Source organism: Squalius cephalus (assembly GCF_949319135.1).
Source record: "Squalius cephalus genome assembly, chromosome: 17".
Classification (NCBI taxonomy): domain Eukaryota; kingdom Metazoa; phylum Chordata; class Actinopteri; order Cypriniformes; family Leuciscidae; genus Squalius; species Squalius cephalus.
This window is the reverse complement of record NC_137138.1, coordinates 23,725,707-23,741,651: the sequence shown is the minus strand read 5'-3', so window position 1 is coordinate 23,741,651 and position 15,945 is coordinate 23,725,707. Positions and strand designations below refer to the sequence as shown.

Below are 15,945 nucleotides of genomic sequence, written 5' to 3'. Positions count from 1 at the left end.
CAACATGAGGGTGAGTATATGATGGCAGAATTTAAATTTTTGAGTGAACTATCCCTTTAAAAAATGCGACAACAGCAAGTCAAAACATCTGCCACCACTGAAAACCATCATACGTTTTGTAAGGAACATAATGTGCCGGTGTGGTCTACGCAAGACTGAGAAATGAAGCTGTCTGCCTGTAACCATGGTAACCAGCAGCCAATAGTGGATCAGCAGACACTGGAAAGGTGAAGTAGAGATGAAAAAAAGTAGCAGCGCTCATTTCCTGTTTTCTTTCCTGCTGAACTCGATCACATCCTGTAATGTCACTTTCTCCGTTATCAAGGCCATGATTCATGTTTGTTCAGGCATATAAATGGACACTCAATTCCACCCAAATGGGGCACAAGGTCACTGAACAATTTAGCATGGCAAAACGTGCATAAAGAGTTTGCACATTTTTTCACTACTTGCTTCCTCATATGCAAAAAGAAAATGTTTTTCACTGCCTGTTATTTCTGTTGCACCCTATGCCACCATAACCAGTTCAATGCATAGAATGGAAAACATTTCATTTTCAGGGAAAATTCAAGTTCAGTATGGTGTACTCTCACAAGAGTAAGCGATCCACAGTGCATGCAGAATTGCATGTTTTTTTATGGTGTTTAAACATGCCAGAGCCACATGGGCGTTGCTGAACATCAAAGTCAATGAAGTGTGAAAGTGTGTAACATGGTCAGACACTTAGTACACACATCACTCGTACTGTTAAATTGGTAGTTAATACTAGTTCCTTCAACACATTAAAGGGGATAGTTCACCTAGAAATGAAAATGATGTTATAATTTAGGCTACTCATCTTCAAGCTGTTCCAAAGCTGAATTTCTTTCTTCTGTTGAACACAAAAGAAGATATTTTGAAGGTAATCAAACAGTTTTTGGACCCCACTGACCTCCATAGTATGAAAAATGGAAGTCACTATGGAAGTCAATGGGGTCCAAAAACTGTTTGGTTACCGACATTCTTCAAAATATCTTTTGTGTTCAGCAGAAGAAAGAAACTCATTGAGGGTGAGTAAATGATGACAAATACTTCATTTTTGGATGAACTATCCCTTTAATGCACATGCATAATATATTACAGTTATCATTTTCCAGTTTGAAAGCACAATCAACATATGTGGTATCTGTCTCATGAGACTAACAGCAGATTGTCCAGCTAGAAAGTGTTTTGGAACATAAGAGTAAATTTGCTGATAGACCATCTTGGACCAGCAACAAATCAGTTACCACGTCCCTAAACACAGACCAGCCAGCATAGCTGTCATTTCACCGTCTATGTTAACTGTAGACCCGATATTGTCCGGCTATGAGTAACCCACTTCTAGACAAAATAACCTTGAATTTGGTAACATTTCGTTTTTTGCCAAAATAACTTGCGAAATGTGTGATATTTCATCATGTAAGCAAAGTCAACAGTGATTACAAGGTGTTTGGTTTAATTTCTTTGACACATTATCTAATTGATGACTATCTATTCTTGTGCTATGGTTAGACGTCTATTAATTTGCCTTGTTTTAGCCTAGACGTCAGGGTTATGTTTGGACGGCTATTAGACGTCTTTTAAATGCAAAATTGAGATTTTGCAGCAAGACATGATTGAAAAACTCATCCCTTTTACCATGGTTAACATAGTTTAGCCAAAATGCCATGCTACATCTAACCCAGCACGTTCTAAACTTATGGTTCAAAGTTATGAGCAAACGTTCTTCCAGTAACGAGAATGTTTGTTCAAAGTTATCTGGTCTTAATAATTAGTTCTTAAAACTTGCACAAAAACATGCATTATGTATGTGTTCGTGGTACGTTTTTTTCTGAAGAGATTAGATGGACGTTTGTCTTATTTTTTTAAATGTTACTAATGAAATGTTCAAAGAACATCCCATAACGTTTTCATAACTCAATGGGAACGTTAGCAAAACGTTCTTAGAACATATTTTTGTTAGCTGGGAAATCTGCGGTAACTTGACATATTAGCCATTGCTGTAATGAGAAAGAAAGAAAGAAAGAAAGAAAGAAAGAAAGAAAGAAAGAAAGAAAGAAAGAAAGAAAGAAAGAAAGAAAGAAAGAAATTTTGGTTGTTGTATTTTTGCATCATATAGGCACAAACACAAGCCTTATTTGCACGAAATGTTTACGGAAATCGTTTTTCTAAGACACTTTTGTCCTACCTTGAACACATCTCCATATGTCCCGCTGCCTATGCGGTGTATCAGCTCATAGTCATCGAGCGGATCCGTGTGCGATACGCCGATCGCGTCCATAGCAGCGCGGCATTGGAGTCGTTTTCTCACGGTACTGAATCAGCGGATGATACTCATCCAAACGCCACAACCACCACTTCCTCAACATCCGCGTAACAAGTGCACTAGAGTGATCATGGCAGCGATGACAAACGCATCTCTCTGTCTGTCTGCGCGCTGAAGACAGGGGGCGTTCACACAAGACGCGTTCACAAGAGCGCAACAGTGGCGCAGAACGCCTGCTTTTGAACAGGTTATTATAATAAACCAAATGAAACAATATGGATCATTCTGATCTGCTTTAAATTAATTTAGAAAAAAAAATGCACATGAGTCACTTCACTTCATTTTTTACATAGTGTTCATGTTTTTTGTGAGATTGTATTTGTACTCATTGTATAGGCTATCACATATTCTTCAAAATACCGTCGTGTTCAGCATAAGAAGGAAAAAAAAAACATAGTTTTGGAACAACGTGAGGCAGAGTAAATGATGACATAATTTTTGGTAGCACTTTATTTTACAGTCCTGTTCCCCATGTAGGCTACAAACTATGCAGCCTACTAGAATTGAAAACGAGTCTATTCAACCTCGTCTTCGTCCGGTACAGAATGTGATTTCATGTTGAATCGTCGCTCTGTTGAGAATATTTAGTGAGTTCACCGTGAACATACTCTGAGTTGACTAATTACTCCCGCACACTTTTTTTTTAAACCAGAGAAAAACGTTGACAACAAAGATGTTGATGCATGAACATGTTGCACTTGGTGAAATCAGTCATAGAAGGAAGGAGTTGCAGAAGTTGAGAGAGCCACTGGCATTGAGTGAGCAGCGCCCTCTACTGTTTGTCTTTTTATCAAGATGAGAGATTTGTTCAGGTGTATTCTCATAATGTAGTTCAATTAGGCAATTGACACTATAGTAGAATAAAAGTATATTGGTGTGAAAGATCACAGCACAGACCTTGAGTTACACAACAGCTAGTGGATTAAAAAGACAAGCAGGTCATTTAATTATGAATAGCAGTGTGAAAAATCAAAAGACCCAAAATATCTGTTAGTGAAAGACAATGGGCAAACATCAAAATCCAGATTAGTCTTCATGAGGTAATAAACATAGTGAAAATAGAAAACTTTAGAAATAGATTTTTTTTTTTTTAACTTAACATCATGATTGAATGGCAGATGATGATGATGACAATTTTCTTCATGCAGCACCACATATAAAAACACATACTGTACTTACATACATACATATTCTGTTTGCTTTAAAAGCTTTCAGTGCTTAGAGCTAGATGTGGAATACACATTTTTCTGTAAAAAATATAGAAAAATATCAGCCTTTTATCAGATTATGTGAAGGAATAATCAACAGATTAATGGATTATCATTAGTTGCAGCCTAGATATTATAAAATTATTATATTATTTAACTAGCCAATGATATTAGTGGATGCAGACAATAAATATCTATTGATTTGCAAGTTCGCAAACATAACACAATAAACAAAGCATATACTTACACGCTTTAAAATAAATCAAAATTATTTGTTCATTTTCTTTTGTCATAGGAGAAAAATCAAACGGCAGTAATGATTGACGATCACTACATAAATCTAAGTGTAACCTACAATGTGTCTTTGCTTTCTTCTTTTCAGCTGCTCAGTGTTTCTAGAAAGAAACTTTAAGTTTCTTTTCGCCCTTGGTGTCGCAATTACAAAATCAAGACACAGGTTAAAAACCGAATTAATTTTATAATTTGAGCAGATATTTTGTTTTATTTGGTCAGCTACTGGACATTTACCAGGCTAGAAAAAGAACAAGAAAAGTCAATGCAAGAATGGTATGTTCACTTTAAAGATGAATTTCAACACACAGATTCATTCATGAACTCAGTTCCTAACAGTGATGCTGGCCTTAACAAACACCACTATACACACAAATATGAGTAATATATATATATATATATATATATATATATATATATATATATATATATATATATATGTATACATACACAGGGATGGGCAGTATTTTAGATACATGTATAGTATTTTGTATTTTAAAGCCTTTGGAAAAAATTAAATGTAATTTGTATTTAAATACATTTAAGATGAGTATTTTTGTATTTTCAAAATGCTTTTTGCCAGTCAACCTCTTTATCAGGGTACTGATTTTGTGCATCAACTAGTTCAGACATTTACTAGCTCAACAAATAAATAAATCAGCGATTTTTTCTTTTTTTTATAAGGTGAGAATGTCATGATCAATTCTACTTGTTGATTAAAGTTAATATAGTGCATTATTCACTTCAGTTAACATGAAAGAATAAAAGAAAGAATGGTTGATTTTTATCAACTAGTTTGTCAAATGTGTTTGAAAGAAAGAAAGAAAGAAAGAAAGAAAGAAAGAAAGAAAGAAAGAAAGAAAGAAAGAAAGAAAGAAAGAAAGAAAGAAAGAAATGTGGTTAGGAATGAAAAGTCAGTAGGCCTATGTAGTTTCTTCATTCACTGTGACCTATCCCTGCACTGGATGGCCAATTTATATGTATTTTGTGTATTTTCAAAATACAAAATACTGTATTTGTATTTAAATACATTATTTCACACAGTATTTTTTTTTATTTGTATTTAAATACATTTTTTCACATGTTTACATTTAAATGATCCTAAACATTCAATGTCAGTCCAGTAGATTAAAAATCAACACAACTGTTTCTGAAGCCTTGAAGCCTGAACGCACTTGCTGCAAGCTCTTTACAACTCTACAATTTGGTAAGTCTTAGTGATTTGAAGTACTTCTTGATTCATTATCATGGAGCAGCGTCGGTCACGAAGAACCAGGGCTCTTCCCACACGCCTGAGGGGATTGGTGGAGGAGGGCGTCTCTTCCAGTCCGGACCCTTGTGAGCTTCCACAGCTGGCAGCTGTTAAGTTGGTCAGGTCAGATCACACTTACAGCTGCATCTCTGGCAAAGCTCGAAGACCCACGGGTTTGGAAGAACGCTACTTGAAGAACGCTGCTGTCCTTCCTGACATCCGTCCAGCCATCCGTCCAGCAGTCTCAGTCTCTTCAGTGGACGTGCCTCAGCAGGATGAGCCTGTCTCCATCCACGGCTACAGCGTAGAGGCCTACCAGGACATCTACCGCTCTGTGGTGGAGCCCATGATGAAGACGCCCAGTGGTCGGCAGCGTCCCTACAGCCTTAAACTTGGACGGAAGATCAAGCAGCGGCTGTGGGAGGCACTCAACCGCCCTTCACTGGAGGAGACGGAGCATCCCGATGGACGTGTCCGGATCACCGAGAGCTTCTCCACAACCAGCAGAAGCTTCCCTCCTCGAATCGACGTGGACATCAGTGAAGAGCCCCTGCCTAAGGAACCCCGAAGAAAGAAGCCCAGACACTGAGTCTGTCATCACTGTCACATGGAGCCCGGAGTATCACACAGCGGGACCTGTATGTAAATACTGTATATAGTTACAGAGCAAGTTTATAGTTTTATGAGTAAGTTTTATTTTGTAGAGTAAATTTAGAGTTTTATGAGTAACGTTAAGTTTTATTTTCTAGAGGTGTTTTGCACATTGTTGTTGTGAGGTTGTCAGGATGTTTTTGGTGATTGTCAAAGCATTGATATGCTCATAGGTCGGTCTAGGTGGTTTTAGCGTTTTGCTACACGGTTGTTGGGATGTTTTGGATGGTTTCCTCAACTTTCCTGTGTTGACATGCGTTTGCCAAGGTCTTTTGCGCGGTTGTTAGCGTGTTGCTGGACTCTTCTGAGTGGTTTTTCATGCATTGGCTATGTTATGTGTTTTTTGCGCGGTTGTGTTAACGTGTTGCGTTGCGGTTGCTGGACTCTTCTGAGTGGTTTTTCGTGCATTGCTATGTGGTTGTCAGGATGTTTAGAGTAGCCTAGTTGGTTGATATGCGGTTGCTTAGGTTAGGGAAGGTTAGGGTCCCTCACACGGTTTGCAGCTTGACATGCTGTGAGGGCTTGTGTGCATCAGTGATGCTGAGAGCTACGCCACTGGTACTTCACAACTACTGCTAGGGTCACCCATAGTGGACAGGTCTCAGCTGAGATGCCAGACGAAGACAAACCACCTGATTCTGGACAGCAGAAGATTGATCTGATGTTCCTGGCAGAAGATCACTGTCTTGTTACAACGACAACAACATCAGCGGTACCTGAATGGAAGAAAATTCATGATTCAAGAAAAACTGATTATTTGTGGAAGTCATCAGTGGATCAATGGAAAATTCATGGTTCAAGAAAAACTGATTATTTGTGGAAGTCATCAATGGATCAATGTAAAAAAAATTCATGATTCAAGAAAAACAGATTATTTGTGGAAGTCATCAATTGATCAATGGAAAATTCATGATTCAAGAAAAACTGATTATTTGTGGAAGTCATCAATGGATCAATGGATGCAACCGTTCGGACAGAACAAGGTAAAACAGATTATTTGTGGAAGTCATCAATGTATCAATGGATGCAACCGATCGGACAGAACAAGGTAAAACAGATTAGCCTATTTGTGGAAGTCATCAATGGACCAATGGAAGCAAACGATCGGACAGAACAAGGTAAAACAGTTTAATATTAGCAAAGGCTGCATTCTTTCTTCAGCATTTTTGTAAAAGCATTAAATCAGAGGAATGCTAATATTATAATTTCTTACATTCTTGTATATGTATGATAAATATGAAATAATTCTCTTCTAAATTCAGGCACAGGATCATGTAAATACAGGTAAGCAGAGTAAATGATTAAAATACAAAAATTACTATTCACAGGTAAACACTATCACAGTAATCTGAACTTCATAAACAGACACTGTTCTTCTTCTACTGTTCTTCTGTTTTGTCCTTGAAAAAAAAAATTTGTTATGCCTTAAAATAGCTTGAATGTAACTCTACACCCTTGCCTCATTTAGTATACCGGTTCTATGAATATGCAAATTAACCAGCTCAGAGATCCACTCACTGACAATCACATGGTGATCTGATTTCAAGGTATTTTGTGACATCATAATCACCAGCGATTTCAAACCGCGTCTTTGTTTCACTGCAGTTTTAAGGAGAAAATACTCAGCAGTGTTGCTGACTTATGAATTTGCACATGGTTTGTCTTAAAGCATATTAAAAACACCACAGACATAAATGTCAGGATGTACACTCGGATAACAAGGTTAGAAGGATTCAGAATAACTTTTAATGAAGCTTTCGTTGGACAGCAGGTAAATTCAGATGCACAAACAGGTACTGTGAGAATAACATTGATGAATGATCGTCTTTTCTCTTGTAGATAACGGCAGACTTGAATGTGGCATGAAACACAATCCGAGGAACACAGAGCATGGACACCAAGGAGAATGTGAGATCTCAGGACGAGTTAAACAGGTAAGTATCACAGGTAAGTATCACAAGCAGGGCCTGAAGTTAACTTTTTTGACCACCAGCCACTGTGGCAGGTGGATTTAAAAATCCACCCGCCACAGTGACTTTTTACCAGCCAGTTTTTTTTTTTTTTTTTTGCCTCATAAAAGGTGAAAAAAAAGGAACTGCACAAACATTTGTTCTTTAACTTGTAAGAATACACATTTAAGTGCTGTCAAGTTATTAACGAGATCCATACAAGTAATAATAACTCTTAGAATACAGATATAGACCGAGTGCAGCTCGTAGGCTATGTAAACAAATCACACGCGGCTGTGTTGATCGCTGGGCAGCTGTTAGTTACAGCGTTCAGGAACCGTTATGTTGCGTTCGCACCGGACGCGAATAGCGCGTCAGGCGCGAATTTAGACGCATATTCGCGTTTGGTGCGTATGGCTGACTTCGTTTAAATGTCAAATAACAACAGTTGCAAAAAAAAAAAAAAAAAAAAAAAAAAAAAACCGCAAAGACCCAGCCGCTTTAGTTACTGTTGCTATGTCCGACAAGCTACACCGCGCTCACGCCAAACCATGATCTCACGCAATGAAAAACACATCGCGCAGCAGAGAGGAGGACACTGACAACACGCTGACAGACAAGACAGTCCTGGTTACTTTTGATTTTAAACAAAGTATCAACGTTAAAATTTGGTCATTTTTAAAGAAATTTAGACAATACCGTTTTTGTGGCTCTGTAATGTGTCTTTACAGATCGCTGTGGTGCCTGCTTGTGAACCGATCATCTCTTCTTTCTAGTTAATTTATAGCATAAAATAAACATGAATGAACATAAGAAGGAATGAAGTTTTAACTGCGGAAAGATGTCAGTAGGTCTACTCAGTACACTCCGTTTTTTCAAGTTCAAATCATCCAACGTTTAACTCTCCTGACTGCTTTGTCGACAAAAAAAAAAGGCGGATTCGGCGGATTATGATTGGCCAGATCGCCGTCAATCAAACTCCCCGCGAAGGGTCGATTCTCATTGGCTACCTGCCAATGTGGCAGGTAGATTGACAGTGTTACCCGCCAATTGCAGAATTCACCCGCATTTGGCGTGTGGTCGGGTGTTAATTTCAGGCCCTGATCACAAGGATGTACTGTTGGAACAGTTCGGAAACAATAGTCTGAAATGCACAGAGAACAGGTTAGTGGGTCTTTCCTAGTTCAAGGTTCGACAGGGACTGGAGGTGAGGTGTGTTCCTTTGTAGTGCTCAGTGATTGCTGGGATTGATGACAGGTGCAGGTGATTAGTATTCGGGTGAGTGTGATCTTTGTGTTGTGGATGTGAATGAGCCTGACTGATTCCTGACAATAAACAACATTAAAAACTTGAATTTCACCACAGGGGGACTTTAAAAAGTCCAATAGGCTTCTATTCAAAGGGTAGAAATACCTGCAGAAATACTCATAAGATCTTGTAAAAAGTTGTGAAATAGTTTTTTGTGTGAATAGAATGCAACAGAAAACATTTAGCTTTAAATATTTAATTTTGATCTCATTCATACTTTTGAGAAATAGTTTTTTTTCTCCAGTCACCACTGTAATAAATTAAAATAGCAATAATAGGAAATGGAAATAAATAATAATACAAATCAATATTGCATGAGTTCATGTTATCATAATACTGTACTTGAAACAATGAATCAGTCCTCCATTGGTCAAAGAGCTCAGTCGTCAATCGCTGTTGTCACAGAAATGGACATTCGTTTTTTTTTCTCGTTGTTGTATTTCTGACTGCCGACACATCCATAGATTTCCCACTCTCCTATTTAACTGAAGTGTCGTCTGCTGAGGGAGTCAAAGCTGAACAATAAGAACAAACAACAGGTTTATGTGTTATTTTCATGATTCTAATTGGTTACATTTAGATTTTTTTTTTTTTATTTCTGTGGTGCCATGTACTTACCTATGCTTGCAGGGTCCACAATCTGGACTGGAATGGCCTGTCCGTCCTCCAACAAGATCTGTGTGATGCCACCTTCAGCTCCGGCATTAGTCACCGAGGTCACACTGGCTCATGCCGAGCAGGGTCGGGGGGGTCACACAGAGATATGCTTTCACCAGCACTGCCACTTGACTGGAGGAACTGGGACAGACTCAGCAGAACAGGCTGTGGAGGTGCAGGGCTGGACAGCTCTGGGGCTTCTGGTGGTGGTGGGGGGTGTAGGTTGGGCAGTGTCTTCAACTGGACACAAGGCAGGCTGTATCTGGATGGCCTATCAGACAAGAGGAGAGCACTCTTAAAGGATACGTTTGCCAACCAGCTTTGTCCCAGGCAACAGGGAACATTCTCACAAATGAAGCCAGGCAAGTTTTTATGAACATTCTTCCATTAACGTTAATAGAACATTTGTGCAAAGTTATATGTTTTTAAATAAGGTTCTCAAAACTTTAGCACAAAAACAATGAGTTCTGAAATATTTTAGTTGTGATGTTTATCTAACATTTTCTGTTTCAGAATGTTCAGAGAACATTCAAAAGTAACCTTCACATAATGTTTGCAAAATTATAAAATTGAATGTTCCCTTAACGTTCGCATTAAGCAACAAAAGTTTTAAAAATGTTTAAAACTAGAGGTTTTGAAAGCCATGAAATAAAGTTTTCATAAGTTAATGGGAACATTAACAAAAAGTTCAAAACAAAAATGTATAAAAAAGTGATTACATAATCAGGTTTTCAAGCATTTAATTTTAATGTTTTTTTTTGTTTCTTCAATTATACTATCAGAACAGTTGATCACCCTGAAACTTTTTACATTTATTCAGAAATTAAAAACTTAATAAATGAGTAGATCCATATAAAAAATGATCATTTCAGGACAGGGTCACCTGGAGATCTTGGGCTGCAGTGAGGTGAGAGAGCTGAAGAGCTGCACAGCCTCTGGAGAAAGAGTGTCACTCTCTTCCAAGAGTCCTTCCTTCTGAGGGGACACTGCCAATATAACAGCAGTACACTAGATTCTGTGGCAGGGTAAACAATGCTTATACTTGGACTACAGGTATGTGCTTTCTTTTTGAGGCAGGACCTTTCCTCTACTCTCTAAATTGTATTGAATGATTCCAAGATTATTGTTTTAATAATGTATGTCGGATTTCAAACAATATCTCAACAGTATTTTACCATCCACAGTAGCAGGAGTCAGGGTCAAAGTCTCTGGAAGCAGGCTATTAGCCTCTGCTTTCCACTGCAACGACAACAACATCAAAATAAATGCTTACTACAGAAAATGGTTGGCATATTTGTGCTCACCAATCTAATGCTTTACAAAAATTTTTTCTGTATCTGAGGTAGCCAGTGGTCCCGCCGTCAGCTGAAGAGCTTTCTGAGCCTCATGGATGTGGTTCTTGATGTCATTGACAGTGGGAAAGTAACACAGACTGTGTCTCTCAGGCACTTCCTCTGACTTGAACATCTCATGTTCCACAAACCTCTCACAAAGCAACGGTAAATATTGTTCCAGCAAATAAAACAAAGGAGATTTGAAACCATCTGAGTCATACCTGAGCTGCTTGCGGACAGTGTAAACTTGGTTATGACCTTGTGCTACCAACTCACAGATCTTCTCTGCCAGGAGCGGGTGTAGTAGAGAGGGTAGGGACGCCCCATCCTCCATCGTGACATCCTGCATGGCTTCACTGTCCAGCTCCTCTGTCTCTTTCTCTTCATCTTCATTTTGTTCTTCCTCTGCAAAGCAGATCTGCTCTGGAAGTGGAGGCAGGTTTGCGCAGTGTCCACGTCATGGTACAGGTGGGCTTTCTCTGTAGGGTTCTGGGTGTAATACCTGTCTTGGCTTTGTAGAGTATGTTTTGATTCGTTTCTTGCTCTGACCCTTTTTTAGGTTGAACGCCCTTCCTCCGTGGACCACAATTCCATCACAATGGCTCTGCTCCCTTAAAACCATATTAAAGATCAAGATAAAATGACTTTGTGTGCATATTGTAAAACCATTACATTATCTGCAACAACAGCATTCAGTCAAGGCTTAAGAACAAGGCATGTCCAGCCTTGACATGCAACTTGCTATTGCAAGCATTCTCATTCTAGAAACAATTTGATTGAACAAAAATCTGGACACATTAGTATGGAAGCTTGTTTACGCCATAAAATAAAAAAGGGTAATTGTGACTAGGGTAATTATCTTTTTTTCATGCAATTGAGAGTTTACATCTCGCAATTCTGACTTTTTTTCTCAGAACTGTGTGATATAAACTTGCAGTTGCGAAATATAATGTCAGAAATGTAAAATAAAAGTTAAAAGATTCTTACTTTATTTCTCGTAATTGCAAGTTTATAACTGTGAGATAAAAAGTTGCAATTATCTCTTAAATTGATTTATTCCATAATGATTTGGTCTGTTTCCCCCCCAAAAAAGATCAACGCTGTAAATTTTAAATTCACATACAATGCTTTTTAAATGTTTGGGGTTGGTAAGATTTTTTTAATAGGTCTCTGAAGCTCACCAAGTCTGCTTTTTTTAATCAAAAATATAGTAAAAACAGTAACATTGTGAAATATTATTACAATTCAATTCTTCTGTTCAAATATGTTTAAATTGAATTGAAAATGTTGCTGCTTAATCTTTATGAATGCCTTCACTGTCATTTTATATTTATTTAATGCATCCTACTGAATACAATTATTTCTTTCTTTCAAACAAATCGTATCTGCTAAAGTTTCATTTGCTAATTTTGTGAGCCAGTATACCACTAGCATTATTCAGATGTCCCCAAATTTACAGACCGATTAAAATTCCAATTTTGAATTATAGTCAAAACTCATTAAAATAACATATAGACTACATGACTAAACAGCTTTAAGATAATGTGTTGCTGTAAATGGATCTGTTTGACAGAGGGCTCTACGCACAATAGAAAAAGTACAATGCATTTAGGCTATTTCCATGCATATTACACTACTTTTTTTAAGTTATTATTTACATTTTTGTAAGTGAAAGTTTTGTCCAAAAAAACAACAACTCAATTTATCCATTTTCTACTGGACAAACCTCACACCCACGCAGTCTTAGAGCCCAGTTTGGTGCCCCTGGTGGGAATGGCTTCACTGGGGGCTCAAATACATCAGGAGAACTGAAAGAAATGAGAAGACATTTCAGTAAAACGGTCAATAATTTAAGGTACACTTAAACTCCAGGAATGGGGCATGGCCTGAAGCAGTTTTCTTGTTGTTCAAGCAAGGGATACATTGAGCCAGAACAGGAGTTTAATTGGGTAGTTTGCTTGTGAACCCATTCCATATGCATATGAATGCTTTTTACTAATCCAGTACATATTTTCCAGCTCCATATTTGCACAAGACTTGTAAAATCTGTTCAAATAAGTGATTTTCAACATTTAAAACAAATCGGCTGTAAAAAAAAAAAAAAGCATGTAGTTTATAATAAAAAAAAAAAGGTAATAAAAAGCAACAAACACAATAGGTAAGTTCCTCTTTCAGATTAGATACAGAACGTGACAGATATAATGATGTGCAAACAAGGTTTACTGACCATTTTTTCTGAATTTTAATACCAGTGACATTCTGAGCCGCTAGTGCAGATCAACTATGATCATCATTGTCTTTTGTGGATGTGATGATTGACTGCTGTCTTTTCTCCACAAAGATTCCTATGTAACAGAACAGAAAAAAATGGCAGAACCGGACAGCAACCAATTTTCTTCATTATTCTTTTCATTTTCTGTTAATTTTATTACTTCTATTTAATTTCTTCATTATTAGATGTTAACTACTCTATTATATATGCATACACATACACACACACTCACCAGCCACTTTATTAGAGAACATTTGAGTGTAGTGAACTGATGATCTGAGATGATTTGAGCTTTGTGACATTATGCATTATCCTGCAGGAAGTATCCATCAGAAGATGGGTGCACTGTGGTCATAAAGGGATGAACATGGTCAGCAACAATACTCAGGTAGGCTGTGGCATTTAAACAATGCTCACTTGGTACTAAGAGACCCAAAGTGTGCTAAGAAAATACCCTCACACCATTCCATGCATTCAGAGATGCTCTTCTGCAGACCTTGGTTGTAATGAGTGGTATTTAAGTTGCTGTTGCCTCTCTTTCAGCTTGAACCAGTCTGGTCATTCTCCTCTGACCTCTGGCATTTTCACCCATAGAACTGCTCTATGTTGCTCACTGGATATACTGGATATTCTTACTTTTTCTGACCATTCTCTGTAAACCCTACAGATGGTTGTGTGTGAAAATCCCAGTAGATCAGTAGTTTCTGAATTACTCAGACCAGCCCGTCCGGCACCAACAACCACGCCGCGTTCAAAGTTACTTAAATCACCTTTCTTCTCCATTCTGATGCTCATTTTGAACTTTACCAGATCGTGACCATGTCTACATGCCTAAATTCATTGAGTTGATAGAGTTAGATATTAAGGGATACTTTACCGATTAGCATTAAGCTTTGTATCAGTAGAAACCCGGTAGTATTTTCGAAAGACCATGCTTCCCTCCCTCATGTCCCCCTGAGACGAGAGATTTCTGTATTGTGTGTCTGGAAAAAAAACTCAGATGACGCAAAAATCATAATTTTGCGTCATCTGAGACTTTTTTGGCCAGAGCTAGATCCGCATGTTTTCAACCCGCCCATAGGTGTTGGGATCTCACGATAAAACGGCGTCTTTTCAGTTTCGAGTCAACTAAGCCTAGTTGTATCATTTCTTTAGATACTGCCTTCTGTAACCGGTAGGCGTGGCTTGGGAGTGGCCTTGTAGGGCAGCGAAGCAATGGCATTATGGGAGTTGTTGTCTTTCATCCACATGAGCCAAAAATACATGTTCTGGCTTTTCTTTCTCTAGAAGGCACAAAATTCTAAAATAATTTCACATTTCTACTACATAAATGATCCAATTTAAATACACATTCATCTTTCCAGCAGTGAAATATCCCTTTAACAAGCAGTTGAACAGGTGTACCTAATAAAGTGTCCAGTGAGAGAGTGAGTGTGTATATATAATTAGAAAAGCAATACTCTGTAATATATTTAATAATAAAAAACATAATTCATTACCAGATGAGTTTGCTACTTTCAACAGCTGACCGTGAGGTAGTAACATCTGAGGGCCCCCTATAGACACAGATGGGACACCGTACAACTGTCCATTCTCCCCTTTCATGATCACCTGAAAAAATGCTTCTGTCTTTGAGGTGGGGAAAAACTGTCATAAATATATCGTTCAAAATGACTTAATGGGTGGAATACATAAGGTCAAGCTCATATTTTAACATTTTAACAGTTCATTTTGGTCCATCAAGTACATGGGTAATACACATGTCTTCTAGTATGAGTAATAGCCTGTAGTTTATGGTGATGGATCATAGTGCAATGTTACCACCCGCTTATACTGAATAGGATGTCCGTTTTGATCAAGTATTACTAAGTTGTCCACTTGTTCCGGGACTGTAGAGGGCTTCTGATCGGCTGCTACAGTTTCTGGGGCTGGAATGACTGACGGAAGCACTTGTGCATCTGCATTTTTCTTTAGATTTTGAGTTTTTGCCAGGTTGCTGATACATCACAATACAAAAATAATAAATCGTTTGATCACAAAACATTGACAGCTGATATTTTACAATTATTCTTTGCAGTTCAGATTTATTTATTTATTGCTATTTAATATTTAATGATGCAAGCATTTTGGTAAAAGTGTAAAACAAAACAAAAGTGCCAGTCGTATTTCACCAAAACCCATAGAAATTATACTTTGTATACAGTAAAATTGATGAGATTCTTATACTCATTACTTTAATGCCAAAAAGTGATTGTTTAAATTGTATTATCACAGTTTTTATAACAGTAATATCTGTTGCACTTTTAATAAATAATAAAAAAAACAGTTTGTATTACATTAAAGAGAATAATCAGTTAAAAAATGTGAATAGTTAAATTAGTAATGTTACCAAACTTTTGACAGGTACTGTATAAGATATTTCGAAGAATATAACCAGACATTAACAGTTGATGGGCATCATTGACCATAGTATTTCCCCCCCATACTAAGTCATTTGTAACCGTCAACTGTTTGGTTACCCTTCTTCAAAATATCGTCTTTTGTGTTCAGCAGAAGTAAGAAGAAACTCATACAGGTTTGGAACAACATGAGGGTGAGTAAGTTAAATGATTACAGAATTTTCATTTTTGGGTGAACTATCCCTTTAAGTGGTGAAAAATATAAAAGCAGAGTCTA

At 37.6% G+C, this 15,945-nt stretch overlaps 2 protein-coding genes and 1 pseudogene across 4 annotated transcripts in view; 1 reads left to right on the top strand and 2 right to left on the bottom strand.

Annotated features, from left to right (window-relative positions):
- The window catches only part of map4k6 (mitogen-activated protein kinase kinase kinase kinase 6), a 28,366-nt gene extending 25,866 nt beyond the window's left edge, over positions 1-2,500 (bottom strand). The window contains exon 1 of the mRNA XM_079846826.1: positions 2,210-2,500. Within this exon, the coding sequence (XP_079702952.1) occupies positions 2,210-2,302 (93 nt within the window). The 5' untranslated portion in view covers positions 2,303-2,500. The remainder of the gene's footprint in view (positions 1-2,209) is intronic.
- A 2,568-nt stretch (positions 2,501-5,068) lies between these two features.
- On the top strand, positions 5,069-11,076 carry LOC307145076 (uncharacterized protein). 2 transcript variants are annotated; one of them, XR_013818885.1, is made up of 2 exons: positions 5,069-5,740; positions 11,006-11,076. XR_013818885.1 is itself a non-coding variant. In XM_079847907.1 (2 exons), exon 1 carries the CDS (start codon positions 5,094-5,096, stop codon positions 5,685-5,687), a length of 594 nt encoding a protein of 197 aa, XP_079704033.1. In that variant the 5' UTR covers positions 5,069-5,093; the 3' UTR covers positions 5,688-5,736; positions 9,637-9,711. The 2 variants fall into 2 exon arrangements, 1 of the variants encoding a protein (XP_079704033.1); XM_079847907.1 differs by lacking the exon at positions 11,006-11,076 and adding an exon at positions 9,637-9,711 and having other exon boundaries at positions 5,069-5,736.
- On the bottom strand, positions 9,484-14,874 carry LOC307174512 (calcium-responsive transcription factor-like; annotated as a pseudogene). The gene is made up of 7 exons (XR_013824108.1): positions 14,799-14,874; positions 11,500-11,608; positions 10,984-11,420; positions 10,839-10,929; positions 10,547-10,649; positions 9,625-9,934; positions 9,484-9,521 (listed from the first exon to the last, which is right to left on the bottom strand). The product of XR_013824108.1 is annotated as a calcium-responsive transcription factor-like (transcript).
- Between the last annotated feature and the right edge of the window lie 1,071 nt (positions 14,875-15,945).